Here is a 21,066-nt window from a genome sequence, read left to right on the forward strand (position 1 = left end):
ATGGAGGACATTTCACCGATCAGGGGGGGGGGGGTCCTATCTAAATGGGGGGTTTTGGGGCTTTTTACATTGAAATCAATGTAAAATTGGTGTCTCAGGAAACATTTTACATTGACTCCAATTGGGTCGATCGCATTGCATGCGATTTGGTTGGCATGCAATGCGATCAACGCGATTTTTGCGGCCCCGATCAATACAATTAAAATCGGTGGCGCCGTGCTAGGAAACAAGTACCTTCAAAATACGTACCCAGGCATTGGCTCTCCGTAAGGTTCCTGGCTGTCCTCTGGTCCCCTGGTGGTTGCCTGCAATTAGCTGCATGGGTGCAGCCATATTGGAAATAGTCAACTGTCCATAGTTCCTCCTATGAAATGCTCCATCAATTCAAATGATTATGGCAGGCAATCATCTATTTTAAAGCCTTCCTGGTCAATAACTCCTTGGCAGTATAATTATGTATGTTCTAGGGCAGCGTTCTGCATTGTGCTGCAGTACGACTTACAAGTCCCAGACCAGTTACTACACTTTACCAGTGCCAACGCAGTCATCCCACAGTATTGATCCCAGTTCGGTTACTATGCTTTATTAATCAGCCTTCACCATAAGCTACAGTCTGGGTACAGAAAAATCCACAGTCCTGAAACATACATACACTTCTAATCCAAAAAGTGGCATGGCATCGGCCCCCGCAATGGTTTGGAGCCACTGGGGGGGGGGGGGGGGGCTGCTGGGGTTATTGCTATCAATGCATAGTACCTGCTTGCTGTCAGGGGATTGCGCCTCCATCCACCATCTCTGGGGTCTGCCACGTCCGCCTCCCACTGACAATGTCTCTCTCAAAATGCCCATTTGGGGAAGGACATTTTGAATGGAATAGACGTGACAGACCCCAGCAGTAGTGGCCAGAGAGAGGGGGGAATCTCCTGACAATGAGCAGGTACCTTTTAGTACACTTTATTTATAGTTAGGCCACTGAATCCAATTCTGATCTAAAACTTTTACCAAAATGTAAAACAAGCCCATAAACCAAACTGTGTAGCAAATCAGCAAATTTGAGAAAAGAACCAAAACAGGAATATTAAATTATAAAAACAAGCTGGAGGCTTTCATCTCTTTCCGGGACCCTCCCAGCCATTCCGGGAGGGTTGGCAACCCTGCTTCCAAGCTGAAGAACACAGCTGTTCCAGAAAGAAATATAATTCTAAGGGGGGCAATATTCGCTGTTTTCTAAGAGATCTGTCTTGAGCGCTAGAAATTAAGAAACAAAATCACTGTGTGAACACTCCATAGCAATAGCGATGGGCACATGCGAAGCAGAAATCACCTGGGTGTATGAGGCTTAAGTAACCATTAATCACATTAGCTAAACAATGTTGGAAGAGTTGTCTCAGTGATCAGTAGAACAGCGTAAAAGTGTAAAGTAAGTATCACTGCCCAAAATTCTGAGGTCATGGATTAAATCGTAAATCGTACTCTATACGATTTGGGCACGATTTCACCTGATTCGGATGAATCGGACCGTGAAATCAGCCCAAATCGCACATATAGACATCTCGTCCAATCCGATGCACCGCAGTCCCGTGCGCATCGGATTGGAGTCGGGAGGTTGGACGGGCTGCACATAAGATTTGCTAAATCATAAGTGCAGCCCGAAGCTGTGCGGGGGATGCTGGCTACAAGGGAGCTGGGCGGGGGCGCAGGCAGCCGAACGCGAGAGGAAGCCGCTACCATCAGCTTGGCAGCAGGAGCAGGGTGGGGAGGGGCGGCGCAGGGAACTGGGTAGGAGAAGATGCAGCAGCGGCGCAGCACCAGGAGAACAGGACTTAAAAAAAAAAGCCTATACAAATGAATGGGAAGCCATTAATTGGCTAAGACCTCTCTTAGCCAATGAGGTCTCAGCCAATCAGTGGCTGCCCATTCACTATGGTGCTTTTTTTTGTGACGTCCTGTTCTCCCACTGCTGGCACTGTGCCAGCATCTTCTCTTCTTCTGCCCGGTTGCTTGCGCCGCCCCCTGCCACGCTGATAGTGGTGGCTTCGTTCCTCCCCTGCCCGGCTCCCTCTGCCCAACTCTCTGATAGCTGGCATCCCCCCAATGCCATCTCCCCCTGCAGCTCCCCGGGGAACTGTATGTGATAAATCGCATGCGATTTATCACATGCACAACTTGGCTGTAAGGATGATTAGGGCCGACTTGTCCTTCGGCCTAATGTATAGGCCCTTATTTAGATCTGATCGCAGTACAAAATTCTCAATATGGCCAAAACCATGTGCACTGCAGGTGGGGCAGATGTAACATGTATAGAGAGAGTTAGATTTGTGTGAGTTATTTTGTTTCTGTGCAGGTTAAATACTGGCTGCATTATTTTTACACTGCAATTTAGATTTCAGTTTCAACACACTCCACCCAAATTTAACTCTCTCTGCACATGTTACATCTGCCCCACCTGCAGTGCACATGGTTTTGCCCAGTTTCAGAACAAATTTGTACTGCGATCAGGTCCGAATAAGGGCCTAAATCACCTCCACTGTGTGGCCTTTGTATAAGCTCCCCTTGCATGGGTTTCTTCACACAATCCAAAAACATACTGTAAGTTAGCTGGTTCCCAACCAAAACCCTAGTGTGTTGTTGTAGTAGTAGTGTATACATGTGCTAGGGAATATAGATTGTAAGCTCCACTGGGGCAGTGACTGATGGAATAGCCATACATTCTCTGTAAAGCCCTATGGAATGTGTGCTATATAAATAACAGTCCAGGGATAGAGTAATCACAGTCTAATAGTATTTACACCTACCAGTTAACCTGTGCAATCTCAAAGTACAATCTGTATAAGGCGGCCTACACGCGGGGACATAAGCGTTCAGAGCAATGCTAGATCGTTCAGCACACAGCGCTGCGCCGCTGAGCGATGTGTCAGGGCCAATGTTCTCCGAGAGAACACCGGCCCCGATACCGCCGATTATCGATTTAACCAGTGTACTGAATATTAATCGCCAGGGCGATAATGAAATGCGGGGCCGTGCATCACTATGCCCCCAACACACAAGTCATCTAGTGAGATCGCTTAGAAAATGTCCGGGAATTGCTATGTGTGTAGGCCCCATTACTTACACGTTTCTGTACAACCCATAAGCAGTTTCCCCAGGATACGGTCTATGGCCCTCATTTTAATCGGTTCACCCCATGGCGAATTCACAACGGGAACCGATGTGGAAGATGCACATGCACATGTGCAGGTCTTCTTTGCAGGTGCCCTCTGAGATGCATAGTCTCTGAGGTGCTCTCAGCTGGGTGGTCGTAAAGGAGGCAGGCAGGGCGTGTTCACAGCATTTCCTGGGTATACCCACGAAACCGCTGGGCTTCCCCATGCGAATGGGGGTGGCTACCTGCATCTCCGGATGCCAGCTGCCCGCTCCGTTCACGGAGCAGGGTGCCGCTAATATGTCATCAGAAAGTGACTTATGCTGTGTACACACGGTCCGATTTCCTTTCCGATGTTGACGATATAGTCAACATCGGATCGGCATCGGATCAACATCGGATGCAGATCGCAAGGGTTTTAGCGCTTTCACGTATCGGAAGCCAGAAAGTCTTGGCTGCCTTGTCTATATAGTGCAGATCTGCACTATATAGTCAAGATAGGATGCAAATCGGATGTGCCTTAAGATCCTATCCACGATCCTATTAGATTAGCCAGCGCTTCAGAAATCATTCCATGGTCGGTGACCTTGGAATGATTTCGGGCACCCACGCAATTCTGCGAATGGATGTATATGTGAATAATCCATCCACAGCGCTGCGGGGAAAATATGTGAATAGTGGGGGACGACACATATACATTTTACTTAACTAATTTTTGTTTTCTAAATTCCTCCAAAAGAAAGTTATGGCCTAGGGGTGCCGTCAATTTTTTTTCCAATGCTTTAAGGCAGGCCTGACCCACCTGTGCCTCTCCAGCAGTTGTGAAACTACAAGTCCCAGCATGCATTGCCACTGTTTTGCTAATAGGGAATGATAAAAATGTATACCAATACAAATGAATACACCCAGTAGCGCCATCCCTGTTATCGAGATGAGGAATTGGCTTCTTCATCTAACTCTAAAAGGAATAGATTTGGATGAAGAAACCAATTCCTCATCTTGAGAGCGTTTCTGGGTTTATTCATTTGTATTGGTATAGAGGTTTTGGGCTTGGTAACCATGGAAAGACACAGAGCAACAGTCTGTAACACAGTTGTATGCTCATCTCTGTCTAATGGGGAGTGGTATGATGGTCCGACAGTCGGTATTCCGATGGTCAGTATACTGACATCAGAATCCCGGCCGCTGGTACTAAGACATGGAAGCGAGTGGAAAGAAGCCCCAGGCTCAGTGGCTCATCACAGGTTCTTTTCTCCCTCTATGGAGGTTGTGGACCCCCAAAAGGGAGAATAGCTCCTGTCAGTTGGTATCCCAACTGTCGGGCATTTGAACAGTCGGGATTCCGATGTCGGTATACTGGATGTCAGGCCGTCATCCAGCACCCATCTAGTAATGCTATAACGGTGGCCAGGCATGCTGAGATGTGTTGTTTCACAACAGCTGGAGAGCCACAGGTTGGCCAGGTCTACACTAAGGCATTGTGATTCAAAAAGGTTTGGGAACCTCTGGATTAATAGATTGATAATGTCTAGATAGACAATCATTAGGATGACCACATCAAAATGGTGTTGTTTTTTTTGTCCCAAAAGTAGTATCTTTCCTGGTATCAGACCACCATCAGTAGAAACTTGTACACTCGTCATGCTTGGTCACTCGCTCTGTTCACCACAAGGTACTATTCCCAATAGTCGTTCACATCAATAGGAAATAAAGGAGATTATTTACTTATATAGCGCACACATATTCCGCAGCGCTTTACAGAGAATATTAGAACATTCACATCAGTCCCTGCCCCAGAGGAGCTTACAATCTATATTCCCTACTACATATACATGCACACACAGACATTCTAGGGTTAATTTGTTGAGAGCCAATTAACCTACCAGTATATTTTTGGATTGTGGGAGGAAACCGGAATACCCGGAGGAAACCTACACAAACACAGGGAGAATATACAAACTCTGCACAGTTGGAGCCATGATGGGTTATGAACCCATGACCTCAGCACTGTGAGGCAGTAATCCTAACCATTACACCGTCCGTACTGCCCCTAAGGTTGTGACAAAATAATGTCAACCATTCTGCGGTCGACCTTTATTGCTATATAGTCCAGAGGTTTCCAAACACAGTTCTGAAAGCACCCAACGTTCCATGTTTTAAGGATATCCATGGCTTAGCACATGACCAAGGTACAAATTAAGTCACCTGTGACCAAGCATAGATGTTCTTTAGGGTGCCTTAGGGACCAGATCTTTTCTTTTGCTACATTACTTAATTAATGTTCAGTAACTTTTAATATTGTCATTCTGGTCACTGGAGACCTGCACTCCTTTATTTTCCTACAATCTGCAAACAGTCTTGTTAAATTCTGGCACTTACCTGTCTAGCAGGCACCACCCCCTCCAATGAGTTAGCATATGCACAGCAACTATATTAGGGATGCCAATCCCGGGGCATTTTTTTCAATCCCGGGATTCGGGATTGAAAAATGCTCAATCCCGGGATTGACCTCCCTAATAATAATAATAAAAAAAAGCCCCTCCCCAAAGGATTTCTAAACCTACCCCCCCCCCCCGCCAATCCTCCCCAACCGACCTGACCTGCCCTGTCACTTACTGTGACAGTAAAACTGTCCTGCTGCTGTATCTCCAGCGGGCGGGTGCGGCATAGCGAGCGGGTGGTCGGCTGGGGGGGGGGGGGGGGGCATAGCGGGTGGTCGGCTGGGGGGCATAGCGGGCGGCCGTCAGTGTTTGGGACAGTGCGCTCGGCTGTACTGACAGGCATAGCAGGGGTCACGCTGCGCAGCCTGGCTGGGCGCCACCATGCCCGTCAGTACAGCGCACTGTCCCGATTCTGGTAGAGCGGCTCCAGGGGGTAAGAAGCAGTCAGCCGGGCAGCGTCTGAGCCATATTCTAAGGTGTTCAGCGCTGCCCGGTATTTTTTTGGCATGGGGTTACTAATCCCGGAATTGGAAGCTTCAATCCCGGGATTCAAATCCCGCCAATCCCGGGATTGGCTTCCCTAATCTATATCAGTGCGGGGAGGTGGGCCAGGGGCTGCCCTAAAGGACAATAGCATGTAGGGAGGGGAGGGTGCCTCCACTGGATGCGATAGGCACAAAGTATGTGCTGCCCGTACTTTTTGAACTAGATTGCATCACATCTAGTTCAAAATGCACGGTGCGCATCGCATTGTGTATGGGTGGCATAAGACATGTCATAGGACCCAGCAGACAAAAGCAGCCTGGGGCTTTAAAGGGGATACGGTCATTGGGTCACCACCAAGTAGGTCATCAAGCATTAGGTAGACATGCAGGTAGGTCGACATGACATGGGGAAGGTCGACAATCAAAAGGTAGACATGTTTTTCTTTTACTAGAGCGTGGTGGGAGAATAAAATAGTGTGTCAAGCATGCAGCCACCATGGCCCTTCCTCTCCAGAGCGGTACAGACATGCCTGCAATGGGCGGTATTCAATGTGAATACCGGCGACGTGCAGCGAATCCTGTTTAGGATTCGCTGCACATTCGCCACTGGTCGCCGCGTTCCGGAGCCTCGCCGGCTCCGGTATTCAACGAGTCAGGGGCTCGCTGCCCCTGACCGACGAATTTGAGCTCCTGCGGCGAACGCCGCAGGGAGCCTGAGGACGGTGGCAGGCAGGGAGATGGAAGTCTCCCTGCCTGCCCCAGAACGTTTGTGGGGGGGAGGTGGGCTCCCCGGGTGCCAGGCAGCACAGGCTGCCCCCCGGGGGTGCCAGCAGGGGACCGCGTATATTCACTACACCCGATCATTAATATGTAATGATCGGGTGCAGTGAATATATGAATATCTAATGAGAGGCTCGGCTCCGGCCCCCTGCTGGCTGCTCTGTGTAAAAAAAAAAATATATATATTTTTTTAAATTAAATATATATTCATGTGCTTACAGCACATGAATAAAAATAGCATGCCCCTCCTCAGAATAAAATTCCAGATTTTTTGACACCAATTATAAAAAACAAAACACTTTATTTTAAAAGTTTACATTCCACTTCTCCATAAAAAGATAGCGATTGCTACTTGGTGTATCATGGCGAAAAAAACCTTGAAATGTATTCGCCATCTGGTCATTGAATAGGGTGATTCACCGTTTTAGTCAGAAATTCGCCTTACAGCACAAAATCGCCATAAAAACCTGGCAAATCAGCCTCATTGAATACCGCCCATTGTCTGGTCCGCTCCCACAACAGTGCTGCTTTACCGTCACTACTTAAACTGTGATCTCAAGGCAAACATAGTTTTAGAGCTTGCCTGAACTTGGGCCCACTTCTGCCAATTTAATCATAAAGGACTGCAGACTTCGGATCAGGATATATTGGATATTAATAAGAGCAGACTATAAACATGATACCCTATTAACCAAATGTTTATCAAAATAGGCACAGATCATTGGCCCATCCAGTGTTGAAAATAAAATAGTGCATTTACTTACCCAATAAAATCTCTAGAATTTTTTTTTAATTGTATAGAACACTTCACATTATGGAATACGATCCATTATTACACAGGTAGATGGAGCATTAATGTCACAGACTCTAGTCCAATCCACAGTTTATAAATGGTCAGAAGTATTGTGCTGTAGTCTAGATGTTTTCGTTGAGACCAGTTATGATTTATCTACACAGGTTAGATATAACAGTATAGGGGAGGCAGACTATACAAGTCAGGCTGGTTCTCTTCTAGGCCTTGTGGGGAAGTTTTGGGGCAGCTGTAAAACCAATCTCACGTAAGACTTGTGTGAAAACTGACGTGTTTATGGGCTATTATCGCACTGACCTGGGGTATAACCAAAACCAGATCCCCAGAAACCTTCTGCAGCCTGTATCACTGTGGGACTCTCCTTCAGGAAATGTATACAGAAGAATGTACAACCAAATTAACTCTGTTGGCACCGGATTAACAGTTCTGCAACATTCCTGGTTATGTTTTTGTTGCGACATCAGAGTTTTACGGTGCTGGATACATTACTTGAGTAATGTATTTTTTTCTTGTGTCCTTTATGTGTTTTCCTTCCCCCAAAGCAATGACAGTGAGAAGTCTTTACATTTTCCATAGCTTTGTCCTGCAAGGGCGGCGAGCCCAGGCTAGCTAACTTGTCATCCGTATTCTGGGGCAGATGATTTAGTACAGCTGAATCCAGCAAGAGAGCGATCACATAACGCACAGCACCAGCTATGAGCGCTCCAGGCAGTTCGCCTTCCTGGAAGAATTTACCAGCTGAAGTTCTTCTTTTGCACTATGTGAGCATGTTAGCTGATCCCTATAACTACTCTTATAGTAGGTCATACAATTTTACCCCCCAGAGACCTTGAATACGGTCAGCTCTACAATCTGGTCCAACGACTCTTGCACAAAGAGGTCTTCACACAACAGCATGTAAACGTTTACAGAAAGTGAACAGTGCCAAGAAAATCCTCCACTTGATGGCTTATCAAATCCATACAAACACTTTAAAATGGACAACTGCAGTAAAAGGTCATCAATAAACCCCCCTCTCCTCAAACTGTGGGGTCATATGACCAAGGACTCCACAGCTACTCCCCACATCCAGAGAGAATACTTGCAGTACTACATATTTCCTAATCAGTTGCTGCCGCAGCCACTCCTCACAGATCACCAGCGGCAGCTTGGCCTGATGATGATTATTAGATGTTATTCTTTGTTATCTGTATATCAATGTGGATGTTTAATATTTGATGTAAGATCTACTCCTATAGTAATATTTTCTAGCTCACAAATTGGCAGATTTAATTGGTACTTGTGTATTATCAAGGCGCCCATTACGTAGTTTACATAGTGGTGTATTGAGAATACCAATACAGCACTATGCTGGCTACGTACTATACACCATGCTTAAAATCCCCATTATCCACGTCGGTGTGGAGTTGAATTTATAAAGTGTGGCGAGCGCAGTGAGCCTGAAGCGTGACGGGCGCAGCGAGGGGATGCAGATACGCGGTGGCTCGCTGCGCTCGCCACTCTTTATAAAATCAACTCCATGCCGACGTGGATAGTGGGGGTAAAATGGCTGGTCTATACTTATGCTCCTCCAGCCCAGGCCCCGCGCGATCCACGGTGACTCACTGGCAGTCGCACTCAGTCCCCCTTCTCCGGCCCTCGTAAAGACCCGGGGTCCCCGCCGCCTGCCCGCACCCCCCCCTAACCCCCCCTAACCGGATCGAAGCGCCGTCGGAAGGGGACGCGCGCGCGTCCCCTTCTCACCATCGCCATGGTGCTGGCGGGGGATGGCGGCTGGCGACGCCAGCGCCATCCCCTGCAAAGATGGGACCTGACCCATCTGTGTATATATATATATATATATATATATATATATATATATATATATATATATATATATATATATATGAATATATATGTTCAATAAATGTAATCATTTCGATTTCCCAAACCAAACAAAAAGCCATCAGGATTAGCAAAGCTGAGATGTTTTTTCACAAAGAATTTCACCAATCATGACCACCATGCTATTCAGCAGTTCCGATCAGGGCATTGTGGAAAGGCACTTTTATTTAAAACTATAGGTTTTCTTTTGTGATCAGGATATATGTGTGGATCAATAAGTACCTGTATTTGAAGACAGGTGGCTTTGCTGAGGAAAGTTGGTATTAGTATCGTGTACTATCATCTTTCAAACAACGCCATAACAAATTTCAGATTGATTCATAGGTTAGTTTTTTTTCCACCACGACAATGCACCAGCTCCCTCATTTGGAATTGTTACCGCATCCACCGTACTGGCCCGACTTGGCTCCCTTCCACTTCTTTCTGTTCCCTAACCTGAAAACGTGGCTTGTGGGAAAAAAATTCAGCTCAAACGAGGAGGTCATCGTCAATACAGAAGCCTACGTGAGTTTAAAAAATCATATTTTTTAAAGGGTTTAAATATTTGGCAGGGAAATTGGGAAATTTGTATTGCCGTGAAAGGAGATGATGTTGAAAAATAAACATTTTTGTGAATAATTTTCAGTTTCATTCTTAACACAGGTACTTGATTCACCCTCGTATTAGGACTGACACCTTTAAAAGACATTTGGCTATTGTTTGATTAAACCATTATTAACTTTAAATGAATTCAGTTTTTTTCCTGTTACACAAATTTTGACATGTAAACCTTCATTAGTCAGTACATTCCACCCAATTCCTGCTTGCATAGTATTTGTTTTGTGGAATGTGCGCTGTTGCATTGAGTGGTTGCATATTTGTGCTGTGTAATGTACATTTCATTTGTTTACAGAACAAATGTAATCAAGATGACACACAGGAAGATATCATCAGGCAAATTTGTCTGTCTTACCCCAAACAGTGTAGGGCTGGCCCAGTCCTCTGCAAGATGTTAACTTAACAGTAATCATTGTGCAATTATACTAATAGCACATGTGTGTCACCAGCTCTGGTCTCAGATCTTGTCTTACAAAATACATGACACAACATGAAAATAATTTCCTGTATTTGATCTTATGAACAATTTACAATTTGTGGACAGAAAAAAAAAAAAAAGGAAACTGTAATTTTCTGGCAAGAAGGCACTAGGAGCTCACTTTAGGGTGAGCCTTCATAAAGACTGGAGAGGTTTTGGCTACTGCGCAAAAGGCGTAACATTGCATAGCTGGAATGTAAACACTATCCACATACAACTGAGATTGTCCATTTCCAGTAAAAGTCCAAAAATATAGCACAGCCTGTGCATGGAGATGCTCAGCATCACTACACAGCATTGTAGCGTTATACTTCACAAATAAACCATCGTAAGGCATTGTAGTTTGGGTTATATTCACTGCGGGAGATAAACCATTAACTCCCAAAATGTTTGTAGTGTTTAAAAATATAGGCTAAAACCACTATTGACCATCGGCACCTACTCTTTTTGCATGATCTGCAAAACATCATCCAAGATGGAAGGTCCCAAATCCAAATGAAGGGAAAGAAGAGACCCAGCATGGACCAGAAACCGTTCTTCCCTGTCCTCTGCTGTGAAGCCATTATCCACGGTCACTTGCAGTGGTCTGTCTATCTCCTTCACTGGACTCTTACTCTTTTCATCAAGGTGTAGCCGGGGTGGTTTTGGTGGTGGTGCTTGCAGGAGGGCCAGAGCTTGAGGCTCGCCTATTGCAGGAAGGGAGATGGCATTCTTTAGGACGGGTGATGGTAAGTCTGAATGTGACGGAGGTGGGTTGGCATCAGGTAACAAAGATGATGAGGATACAGAATGCAGCCGAGGAAGAAGGTGGAATTTGCCCTGTAGAAAGGAAACATCCCCAAATACATCTCCTTCTCCACTGCCAATGTGAATGGTGTGTCTGAAGTCTCCGAGTGGTGGGCTGATCATGTCCGGTGACAAGACATCTCTCAGCTTGCCTTTGCGGGTTCCTCTCTTTAGGTAGATTGGAGCTTTTGTTGACATCTTAGCAGTATCTTTATGACAGACTTAAGAACGGTATGAAGTATCACCTTTACAACTCATCCCAAGAGTCTGCTGTAAAAAGAACAAACAAAAATATGGTGTCAAAATAGCAGGAAGATTCTTTAGGAACTATACAGGAGTCTTTCTAGAGTTCAATAGAAGAAATCACAAATTATTAATATTATGTACTTGAGGCAAATGTTGGCACTGCAGGATGCCAAAGACTCCAGCTCTGGTCTTTTGCAGCGTATGTTTGTAAATTGTTGCAGCGTATGTTTTTTTGTGTCACTAGCAGCAGCTGCTGATTCAGGGAAAGATTTGGTTAGAACCTTTGTCGGTCAGCCAAAGGATTCTGGGTAGAGCTCTGTCTAGAGCTGCTGCCTGTGCATATTAATTGTGGCAACAAATTGTAATATTTTCCAGTATAGAAATATTGTATACTCAATGGGGTTGTAAGTAAATTGTATGTAATTAGCACAGTCTGAAAACCTGAAATATTAATGCTATGCTTATACCTGGAAAAGTTTAATTTCAAAGTTTAATACCTCTATAACAAAACTGAAGGAAAGGTAAAGGAAACTGAATGTGCCAAGGGATGCAGATCAAAATCACAAGGAGGGGATGTGAAGAAGGAGAGAGAGAGGGGAAGAGAGAGAGAGAGAGAGAGAGAGAGGGGAAGAGAGAGAGAGAGAGAGAGAGAGAGGAAGAGAGAGAGAGGGGAAGAGAGAGAGAGAGGGGAAGAGAGAGAGAGAGAGAGAGAGGGGAAGAGAGAGAGAGAGGAGGGGAAGAGAGAGAGAGAGGAGGGGAAGAGAGAGAGGAGGGGAAGAGAGAGAGAGGGGAAGAGAGAGAGAGACGGGAGAGAGAGAGAGAGAGGGGACAGGAGAGAGAGAGGGGACGGGAGAGAGAGAGAGGGGACGAGAGAGAGAGGGGGGACGAGAGAGAGAGAGAGAGAGAGAGGAGGACAAGAAAAAGACAGAGGGGGGGCGCAAGAGAGAGAGAGAGGGGGGGGGGGGACAAGAAAAAGAGAGAGGGGGGCGCAAGAGAGAGAGAGGGGGGCGCAAGAGAGAGAGGGAAGGGGGAGGCAGATCAGGGAAAAGCTTGAGACAGGTTGCACTACCCCCCTCCTCCTCTTTTCTTCTGTATAAGGCAGCCCTGTGTACAGATTTCACGGCATGTTTAGATAATTGGGCATATCTTGAATGATCCACGGAGTGCACATGGTTAACGATATAGTGGGTACACACTGAATGATATGCATGATGATATCAGATAATTTCATAGCTTGTACCCAGCTTAAGGGGGTATTCAGTCCCCACCGCTATTTTCAACGGGGGAAATAGCGGTGGGCGTCTATTCAATGCAATCTTGACCGACAGCATTGAAGAGGCAGATCGACAGAACGGGCCAGACTTTAAAAGCTAGTGGGCCCGTGAATTGTCGCAATCACGGACAGATTTCAACAATCCACGGCCGTTTACGTGGACACGCCCCTTTTTGCCAATTGGCAGACAGCACATTGAATCCCACCTGGCAATTTACGATCGAGCAAAAGGAAAACAGGCCAGGGTCGCGGCAGTCGGAGCGTATAGACAGTCGTGACCCAGGATTGAATACCCCCCCCCCCCCTAAAGCTGGGTACACACCTAAAGATTTATCTATCCAATATATCTGCTGGGAACAAAAATGTGGAAATATTTGGGAGCATATGACAATTAAACATTTGCTCCCAAAAACAGACAATGGTCATTTTAGACAAACTGGTAAAAATCCATTTGATTTAATTTATAAAAATAAAAAAACTGTTTCTATCAATTTTTCAGCATTTGAGAGCTAATGGTTGCTGGTCATTTGCTCCCATTAATTACCAGGTGTTTGTTTGCACCAGACAGATCGGACAGATAAATCTTTGTGTGTGTACTCTGATTAAGTGCCAAACGCCCAGTAAGGATTTATCTAGAGAGGAGGATGGAAGAGGTAAACATACATTGTTGGATGGTGATAACCGCCAAGGGTACAGCCTCTAGTAGATAGTTGTACTATAATACAGACAATACCTGATAACCTAAACCTAGAAAAATGCTTTGAATGGCTTGCTTATCACTTAATGACTGTATAGAAGACTGGTAAGATCAGAATTACACAACATACAGTTTCCACAAGGACAGTCCTAACAAACAAAAGCAAACACTTCACATTAAGCTGTAATAAACATAAAATATATTGTCTCTATTATCTATTAAATGGTTGTTAGACAACATTTCAAATTACACTGTTTTAAAAAGAATTGAGGCCTAATTACATTCAATAACATCAACCAGACAAACAACATTCATGTTAAATTGTCTATAAAATGCTTGAACTGCATCATGCGGACAGTACGTTTCAGATACCCCTGGAACAAGTACTGTATATTACGCTATCCCGTGGCACCATACAAATAACACACTGTGCAAATCTAGCAAGCTGAGCGACTATACGGGGCGACTGTCGCTGGGAGCGTGCTCACACGACCAGCCCTGCAATGGCCGCACGCTCCTGGTCGCTGATGAAAAGGATACACTGAGCAATATATTGCTCCGTGTGTACGGAGCTTAACTGTGCAAATGCAAAACATTTAATAATAAAAAAAATTATAATAATAAAAACAGAATCCTCTGATGATCCAAGACCATTCAAAAATATAGAGCCCACCCTAACGATTACACAGTATCTCCAGGTCAGAGAATGCTTCACTCACAGCAGGCCAGTTATTTCAGAGGTAACCTAAAACTATTCAAGGAATTTCATATGGAGTCAAAAGGTGAAGTGACCGCCTCCCAGTACCTTGGGCCTACGTTGTCTAAGCAAAAACATTTTTATAACCGAAATACAAAAAAAAAAAAAAACAATTAAACTTATGGAAACCTGTCACCTTAAAAAAAAAAAAAAAATATTGGAATATCTGAGAAAGTGAAGACCATGAAGAGTTTATATTGTATCCTACAGCTTCATGGTTTCTCCTGTAATTGCTATTTTTGCATTACGTAGGCCATAATCATACTGTAGCTGCCCAGAACCGGTCTATGTAAATACGTGTATGTATGAACATCTCCTGTAGGGGCGGGAGCATGCTCAGTGAGCGCCCCAGCAACATTGGATGTCCAAGATTTCACCAGGCGGATGCAAATGAACACAGATTAGTGTCACATGAACCTCGCAGCTAGTTTACATAAAGCCTGAGGCACTTATGGGCTAGAGAAGGGGCATCGCTGTACAGCTGTAGTTTCTAGGCAACTGTTGGAATTAACTACTTTGCACTGCAGTAATTACAGTCCTGCTGCAACGTTCAGGTTCATTCACTGTATTACAAGTACATTAATTACCTGCTGGACCACCACGTTACTAACAGCCCACTAGGAAGAGTAATTGGTATGCGGTCCCTGGAACGGCAATGTCTAGAACAGTCACAAGGTCGACTACTAATGGTCAACACCTGGAAAAAGTCAACATGCCATAGGTCGGCAATGACAGAAGGTCGACACAAGCTTAAAGTCGACACCCACAAGGTTTTTCACTTTTTTTGGTGTATACAGACTTGGTTCATACTTTACTATCCAACTGGGCATAGAGTGAGAATATAATAGTATGCTGAGTGCAGCGGGAGGGGCCGCGGTACACTGATACTGTGTTCATGTCGACATAGACACCCAAAAAAACTCATGTCGACCTTAAGCTTGTGTCGACTTTCTGGAAAAGTCAACCTAGACATGGTCGACCCACTATACTGTAATCCAGGTTATTGGTCTCAAGGACAGAACATTGTCATTGAAAAGTGCCCATACACAGTACAATTATTGTGTGCCTTATGGACTAGATCGCATCACATGCGATTTGCATGAGATGTAGTTCAAAAAGTATGTGCAGCGCATCTCATTGCACACGGCAATTGTACCATGTATGGGCACCTTAAGGTTTGCTTAGCTCACAAATAGATGAGCCAACTCAGACATTTCCTGAGGCTTATAATGGGTTTCCCTATTACAGACTGACATAGGCACTTTTAAAAGGAGATCTATTCCGGTAACAAAACTCTAAAAATTATATGTCAGCTTCTATTGCTGTATCAGTAGCTTCTATCCCCACACAGTCTAATGAATGAAATCTCCCTTCTACCCCTTTCACACCAGAAAATGCACGGACTTACCAGGGAATACAGTCCAGAGACCAAGCTGGGACATTCCCGGGTTGGCCCCTTTTCCACCAGCCTAGTCCCTGCATTTCCTGGTGAGAGGGGGAAGAGACAGTGCCGGGAGGGCGCCTATGTGCAGCAGCGGGGAGCTTGCAGTGCTATTTGCCGGGCAGTGTGGCAGGAAGCACTGCTGAATTTGAAAACATTTTGAAAAGACTGGCCGGACGTCGATTGGCTGAGAGCATCCGGTCAGTCTTTTCAATAGGTTTTAAAATTCAGCAGCGCTTCCCGCCCGGGAAATAGCACTACAAGCTCCCAGCCGCCGCTGCCTGCCAGCCGGGGCGCTAGTCACGGGTTGCTCCCGGGAATTTTGGCTGGTGTGAAAGGGGTAATAGTGTGGTCTTGCCATTGCTGGTGTGGCAAGCTGGGTAACCTGGAGTATAATGCAAAAAATAAAATAAAAATAAAAAATTACCACAGAACACACTGAAGTTATCCTCCAATTGCATTTTGTCTAGTGCTATTTGACGGATTCCAATCAGATGCTGACCAGAATCACAGTTTCTCAGTCTGGTGCTGATTACGTGATGAAATAGTGCAAAAGACACCATCAGATGAGACTGGCTCATTTACAAGATCACAGTTACATGCATTGTCAAGTGTAATGTGGGGCCATACCCGTAACTCCGCAATTCCAATTGGTAATCTCCAAAAGATAAACAGGGAATTTAATTCAAGCTGTCCACTGGGGCACAATTACTCTGAAAAACATGTTTGGGGGTAAATGCTTGGAGGAAACCTGTGCCAATATTAAACTTTGCTAGCTTTAGGGTTGCGCCAACATCCACTTCTGTTTCTTGATGAGGATGTGACCAACCCTAGTGCTTTAGCAGTAAAAGTGCCCATAAACGGTACAATAATTATATGCGTTATGGACTAGATCTAGTTCAAAAAGTACGTGCAACATACTCATTGCACACGGCAATTGTGTACCTTAAGGATTAGTTGGGTGCAATTCCCCATTTCACCAATGACTGGGTGAGTTTACGGGTAAAATCCAACACTTTGGAAATTTGATTCCAACCAAAAGTGATTAGAATAAGAGTCTTGATTTTTAATGTGTAGGATTATTTTGATCCCCTAATAATATGTTGCCAATAATTGGAGGCTACCAGCTAGCAGAAAGAAACAGTTGCTGGTTAGATGTACACCTTAGGGCAGCGGTAGCCATTTTCCAGACAACCTAGCTGCTGCACAGGTGCACTCAATCACTGACACATTTTAAAAGATACACAGATGGAGCTAATTAGCTCACTTGTGATGAGACATGCAAAACATGCACTGTTGGTAGCTCTCGAGGACTAGAGCTGCCCATACACGGCCCGATGCCGAGCTGTGCGTTCCTTGCTTTGACGTGCGTGCTCCCGCGGCACCTCATCGCACAGTACAAAAAGTATGTGCTTGCACATACTTTTTGTACTTAGTTCTCATCACATTGCATGCACAACGCATGCACATGCAATGCAATGTGATCTGTGCTATTTAAGCCCACAACGCACGCCCGTATCGGGCCGTGTATGGGCAGCTTAAGATTTGAGGACTAGGGTTGGCTACCCCAGCCTTAGGGCCTAGTATAACACAGCACTAGTTACCATGCCGTCAAAATTACGTAACACAACAACAGTAATGCGTCTGTGCAAGCCTGAATGGAGCAACGCTGTCAGGCATCATGTAGCAGATGTCAAGGTGCACAACACTTGAATTCCCACATAGGGGTCGACCCTATTAGGTGCCGATGATTCACACTGGCAAATCATCACAGCACCGGGTGCACTTTACGGCGGACTGAATTCACTTTAAGTGCTCACACCTCCATAGGGGTGTGAGCAATTTTAGGTGAATTCGGCCCTACGAAGTGTGCGAGATAGGCTTAATTTGGGGTCCGTTTTCCGCATTTAAATGGCAACTCGCACCCTTTAGCACTAATAGGATCGACCCCATAGAGGTAAGGAGCAGCATTAGTCTTATTATATAGGATGGGGAAAACAAAAGTTTCTTCTGACAGCTTACAAGCAAGGTTTTAGAGACCACAGTAGTCACTTATTAGGGCACATGAACTGTAGGGTGTAATGCACTACATGTGGCCTGGAGAGCAAATCAGATCTTCATATACATAACTGTAATCACAGCATTCTGAGAAACAAAAGCTCCCAGTCATATAACTTACTGGAAACTGTATTCCTTAAGTTATGGATCCCGAATGGTACACACACACACACACACACACACACACACACACACACACACACACACACACACACACACTATATATAAACCACAAGCTAGCATGTCACCTTCTGAATATGTGAAGGATATTCAATTAACCCCTAATTACCCATCTGAGGGCGTTGGGGGAGGCTGATAGATTTATATTACAGAACATACACCGTTGCTACCCAGCATCACCTCCCAAGTACAGCCAGAATGGGGAGTAGCTGCCAATAGTACATGTCGGATACGGAACGCAAAGCCTGCGCAACAGTTTGGGATAACACGAATAATACAAAAAAGCAGCGTTCTAGAATAGAGTAACGTGACCCCGGTCCAGTACATGATGTTATTCCCCAGGGATCGGGCGCACAGCCAGCACCAGGGCAGCTACTCGCGCAGCGCAGAAACCAATCCGACTAGTACAGTTCTGGAAGAAGGCGGCTTTCTGTTGGCGCAGAAGCTGCATGAGTACACACTGACCTATGGCGCACACTGACGCGGAACCTGGAACGCAGGTTTGGACCCAAGAAGATGAGGACGTGGTTGGGAGCGGCCAGAGCTTCCGGTTCTCAGTCACCGCATCAGAGGCAGGGGGATTCCTAGAAAAAAAAACACACTACTCCCACGACTGTCCTGCCGCTGCAAGAGTACAGCAGCTACTGACGGGGGAGAGGTCAGCACACAGCGATCTTGCACAATGCAGGGAGACAGCCAATAGACGCGCTCATGGGGAAGGCGGATGGTGCACCAACCAATGAAAACAAGGCTTTTTTTTTTTTTCGTTCATGCTTTATTTAAAAAAAATAATTAACATAGATCAGGTCTCGGTGCATGTACATGTTACCTGCTTGCACCGTATATAAACAGTTTTGTGTATAACACAGGGGTTCCCAAACTTTTTTGAATCACGGCGCCCTAGAGCATCAAAATATTTTCAAGGCAGCCCGAGGCCAAATGCTTCTTATCAAGAAATTCAGATTTTTTTTATATTAAGTGCATTGTGTGTATATGTCACAGTTATCTGGAGAGGGACAGGATTTGCTTCTTTTTGTCCACATATATTATGATTGGCAGCCACAAGCACTTTTTTTTTCCGGTACATTGACCATAAATAATATTAATTGATCCTGGTCCACCAACCCAAGGCACCCCTGCGAGTGTCCTGAGGCACCCCAGGGTGCCTAGGCACACAGTTTGGGAACCACTGGTATAACAGGTTAAACCGTTCCCCTGCCATTGTGACCAGAATATTTTTATTACATATTTATTGCTACAAAAAAATAATAATAAAAAAAACAAGATAATTAATATTTACTCTGCAGTGTAATAAAAATCCACTGAAATACTGCTTAGCACCTGTACTTTGATATTACATTGCTCAGTGAATAATTATCTGTGGGGGGTAGTTTATAAATTAGTGACAGCACTTCCACACTGTCACTTTTACTAACACATCTCCCTGGTACTGCCAGCGCAGCTATCCAGTCTCCCATTTCACACTTCCTGTGTTTTGCCTACAGTCCTGCCCCACCTAGGTGGATAGACCATCACACCACTACACGGACAGAACAGGATAGGGTGCAGCATTGTGCATGGTGCAGTGTCACTTAAACGGATAGCAGAACAGGTGATCGGGCCCAGGGGGTTACCGTTGGTATGTCAGAAAGAGGTCCCTTCCAGGAATCCAGGCAGGTGCCTTTATAAGCCATTGTTAGGAACTGCCGCAGCCATGTTTACAGCCCGATAAAGGTGTCCCTTTTGACCCCCCGACTACCCCACAGGAGGGATAGATAACCTGATGTGCTAGTGGGAAAGTATTCTCACACAGGAGTCCATATTCCAGTACAGAATGCCAATAGCAGTGTTGGATGGAAGCAGACTGTGGGGGAGAACTTTCTTTAGCTCTCTCAAGCTTTAGGGCAGTATTCAGATAAAGAAAAGTTGCTCATAGCAATTCATCTCTTGTATTACACTCTAAAGTTGGGTACACCTGGCCAGCGACATAGTAAACTCTATAGGCAGTGCTGTGGGAAAACATTACCTTGCATACACACTGACAGATATAGTTCATGACATGTCAGTACCGTCTCCCTCCCCCTCTCCGTACATGCAGACGATATTGTCAAATTGAACTGCATGTACAGACAACGGGGAGGTCCTTAACGATGCATAGTTAACACAATCGGTATCGCGCATATCGTTAATTAGTATACAGTATATATCACCCAGCATAACAGTTTACAAAAGAATGTCTACTAATAAAGCTTCTGGTTGGATGATCATTTTTATTATTTTATCTCTCATTGTCCACTTTATGCAGCTTAAATTAAGTTTTCTCCCAGCATTCTCTGCATGTAGGTAGCCATTTTGTTTATTAAATTTTAACAACTTGAGCAGAGATACATGGAGACTTCCTTTCTTCTGTGTCTGCGATTTCCTTCTTGACCAAGAAGCGAGCAAATGTTCCCCCGACCATTCCCTTTGTCAGACGGCCAGGATTAATGCAGACACAGCCTGAGACGTCCTACAGGAGAAAAGGAGACAAACCTTTAGCAAAATAGGAAACATCACATAATATAAGAAAGGGCCAAATGAAAAAAAATAAATAAATCACCTGAAAAGAAACCCTGCTGATTAGATAATAGATACAGAAAGGTTCAATCTACAAAAAAAAACAAGCAAAAGGGCTTCTATTGTACACACTAATCCCATTGTTAGGAGAGCGAGACGCAGATTTACTAGACCACTTTCTTGCAATATTGGATAGCACGACGATCAATGAAAAACAAACAAATTACCATAAGTCATTCTTCTGTCCCCTGGTCATCACCTCCTAGCTCTAGCAAACAAGCGGATCATGGAAATTCAACACAATGGGGTAAAGTTATTAAGATGAAAGTTCTATGGAAGATGGGATGTTGCCCACAGCATCCAATCAGAATGTATCTATTATCTTCTGGAAGGTGCTAAATCAGTAGAATCTGATTAGTGGATATGGACAACATCCCATCTTCAATAGAAGTCC

General features: G+C 44.9%; 2 protein-coding genes across 5 annotated transcripts in view; both read right to left on the reverse strand.

Annotated features, from left to right (window-relative positions):
• Positions 1–10,631: 10,631 nt before the first annotated feature.
• CDC42EP2 (CDC42 effector protein 2) lies at positions 10,632–18,726 on the reverse strand. 2 transcript variants are annotated; one of them, XM_083164937.1, is made up of 2 exons: positions 18,522–18,726; positions 10,632–11,671 (listed from the first exon to the last, which is right to left on the reverse strand). In XM_083164937.1, exon 2 carries the CDS (start codon positions 11,600–11,602, stop codon positions 11,057–11,059), a length of 546 nt encoding a protein of 181 aa, XP_083021063.1. In that variant the 5' UTR covers positions 11,603–11,671; positions 18,522–18,726; the 3' UTR covers positions 10,632–11,056. The 2 variants fall into 2 exon arrangements, with proteins under 2 accessions (XP_083021063.1, XP_083021062.1); XM_083164936.1 differs by having other exon boundaries at positions 10,632–11,674; positions 18,522–18,725.
• Positions 18,727–20,306: 1,580 nt separating this feature from the next.
• Positions 20,307–21,066, reverse strand: part of POLA2 (DNA polymerase alpha 2, accessory subunit) — a 189,706-nt gene continuing 188,946 nt past the window's right edge. For all 3 annotated transcript variants that reach the window (XM_083164934.1, XM_083164933.1, XM_083164935.1), the window contains one exon: positions 20,307–20,565. In XM_083164934.1, coding sequence (XP_083021060.1) covers positions 20,416–20,565 — 150 coding nt within the window. In that variant the 3' untranslated portion in view covers positions 20,307–20,415. The remainder of the gene's footprint in view (positions 20,566–21,066) is intronic.

Source organism: Crinia signifera, chromosome 11, assembly GCF_055691185.1.
Source record: "Crinia signifera chromosome 11, ASM5569118v1, whole genome shotgun sequence".
In the NCBI taxonomy this organism is placed as follows: domain Eukaryota; kingdom Metazoa; phylum Chordata; class Amphibia; order Anura; family Myobatrachidae; genus Crinia; species Crinia signifera.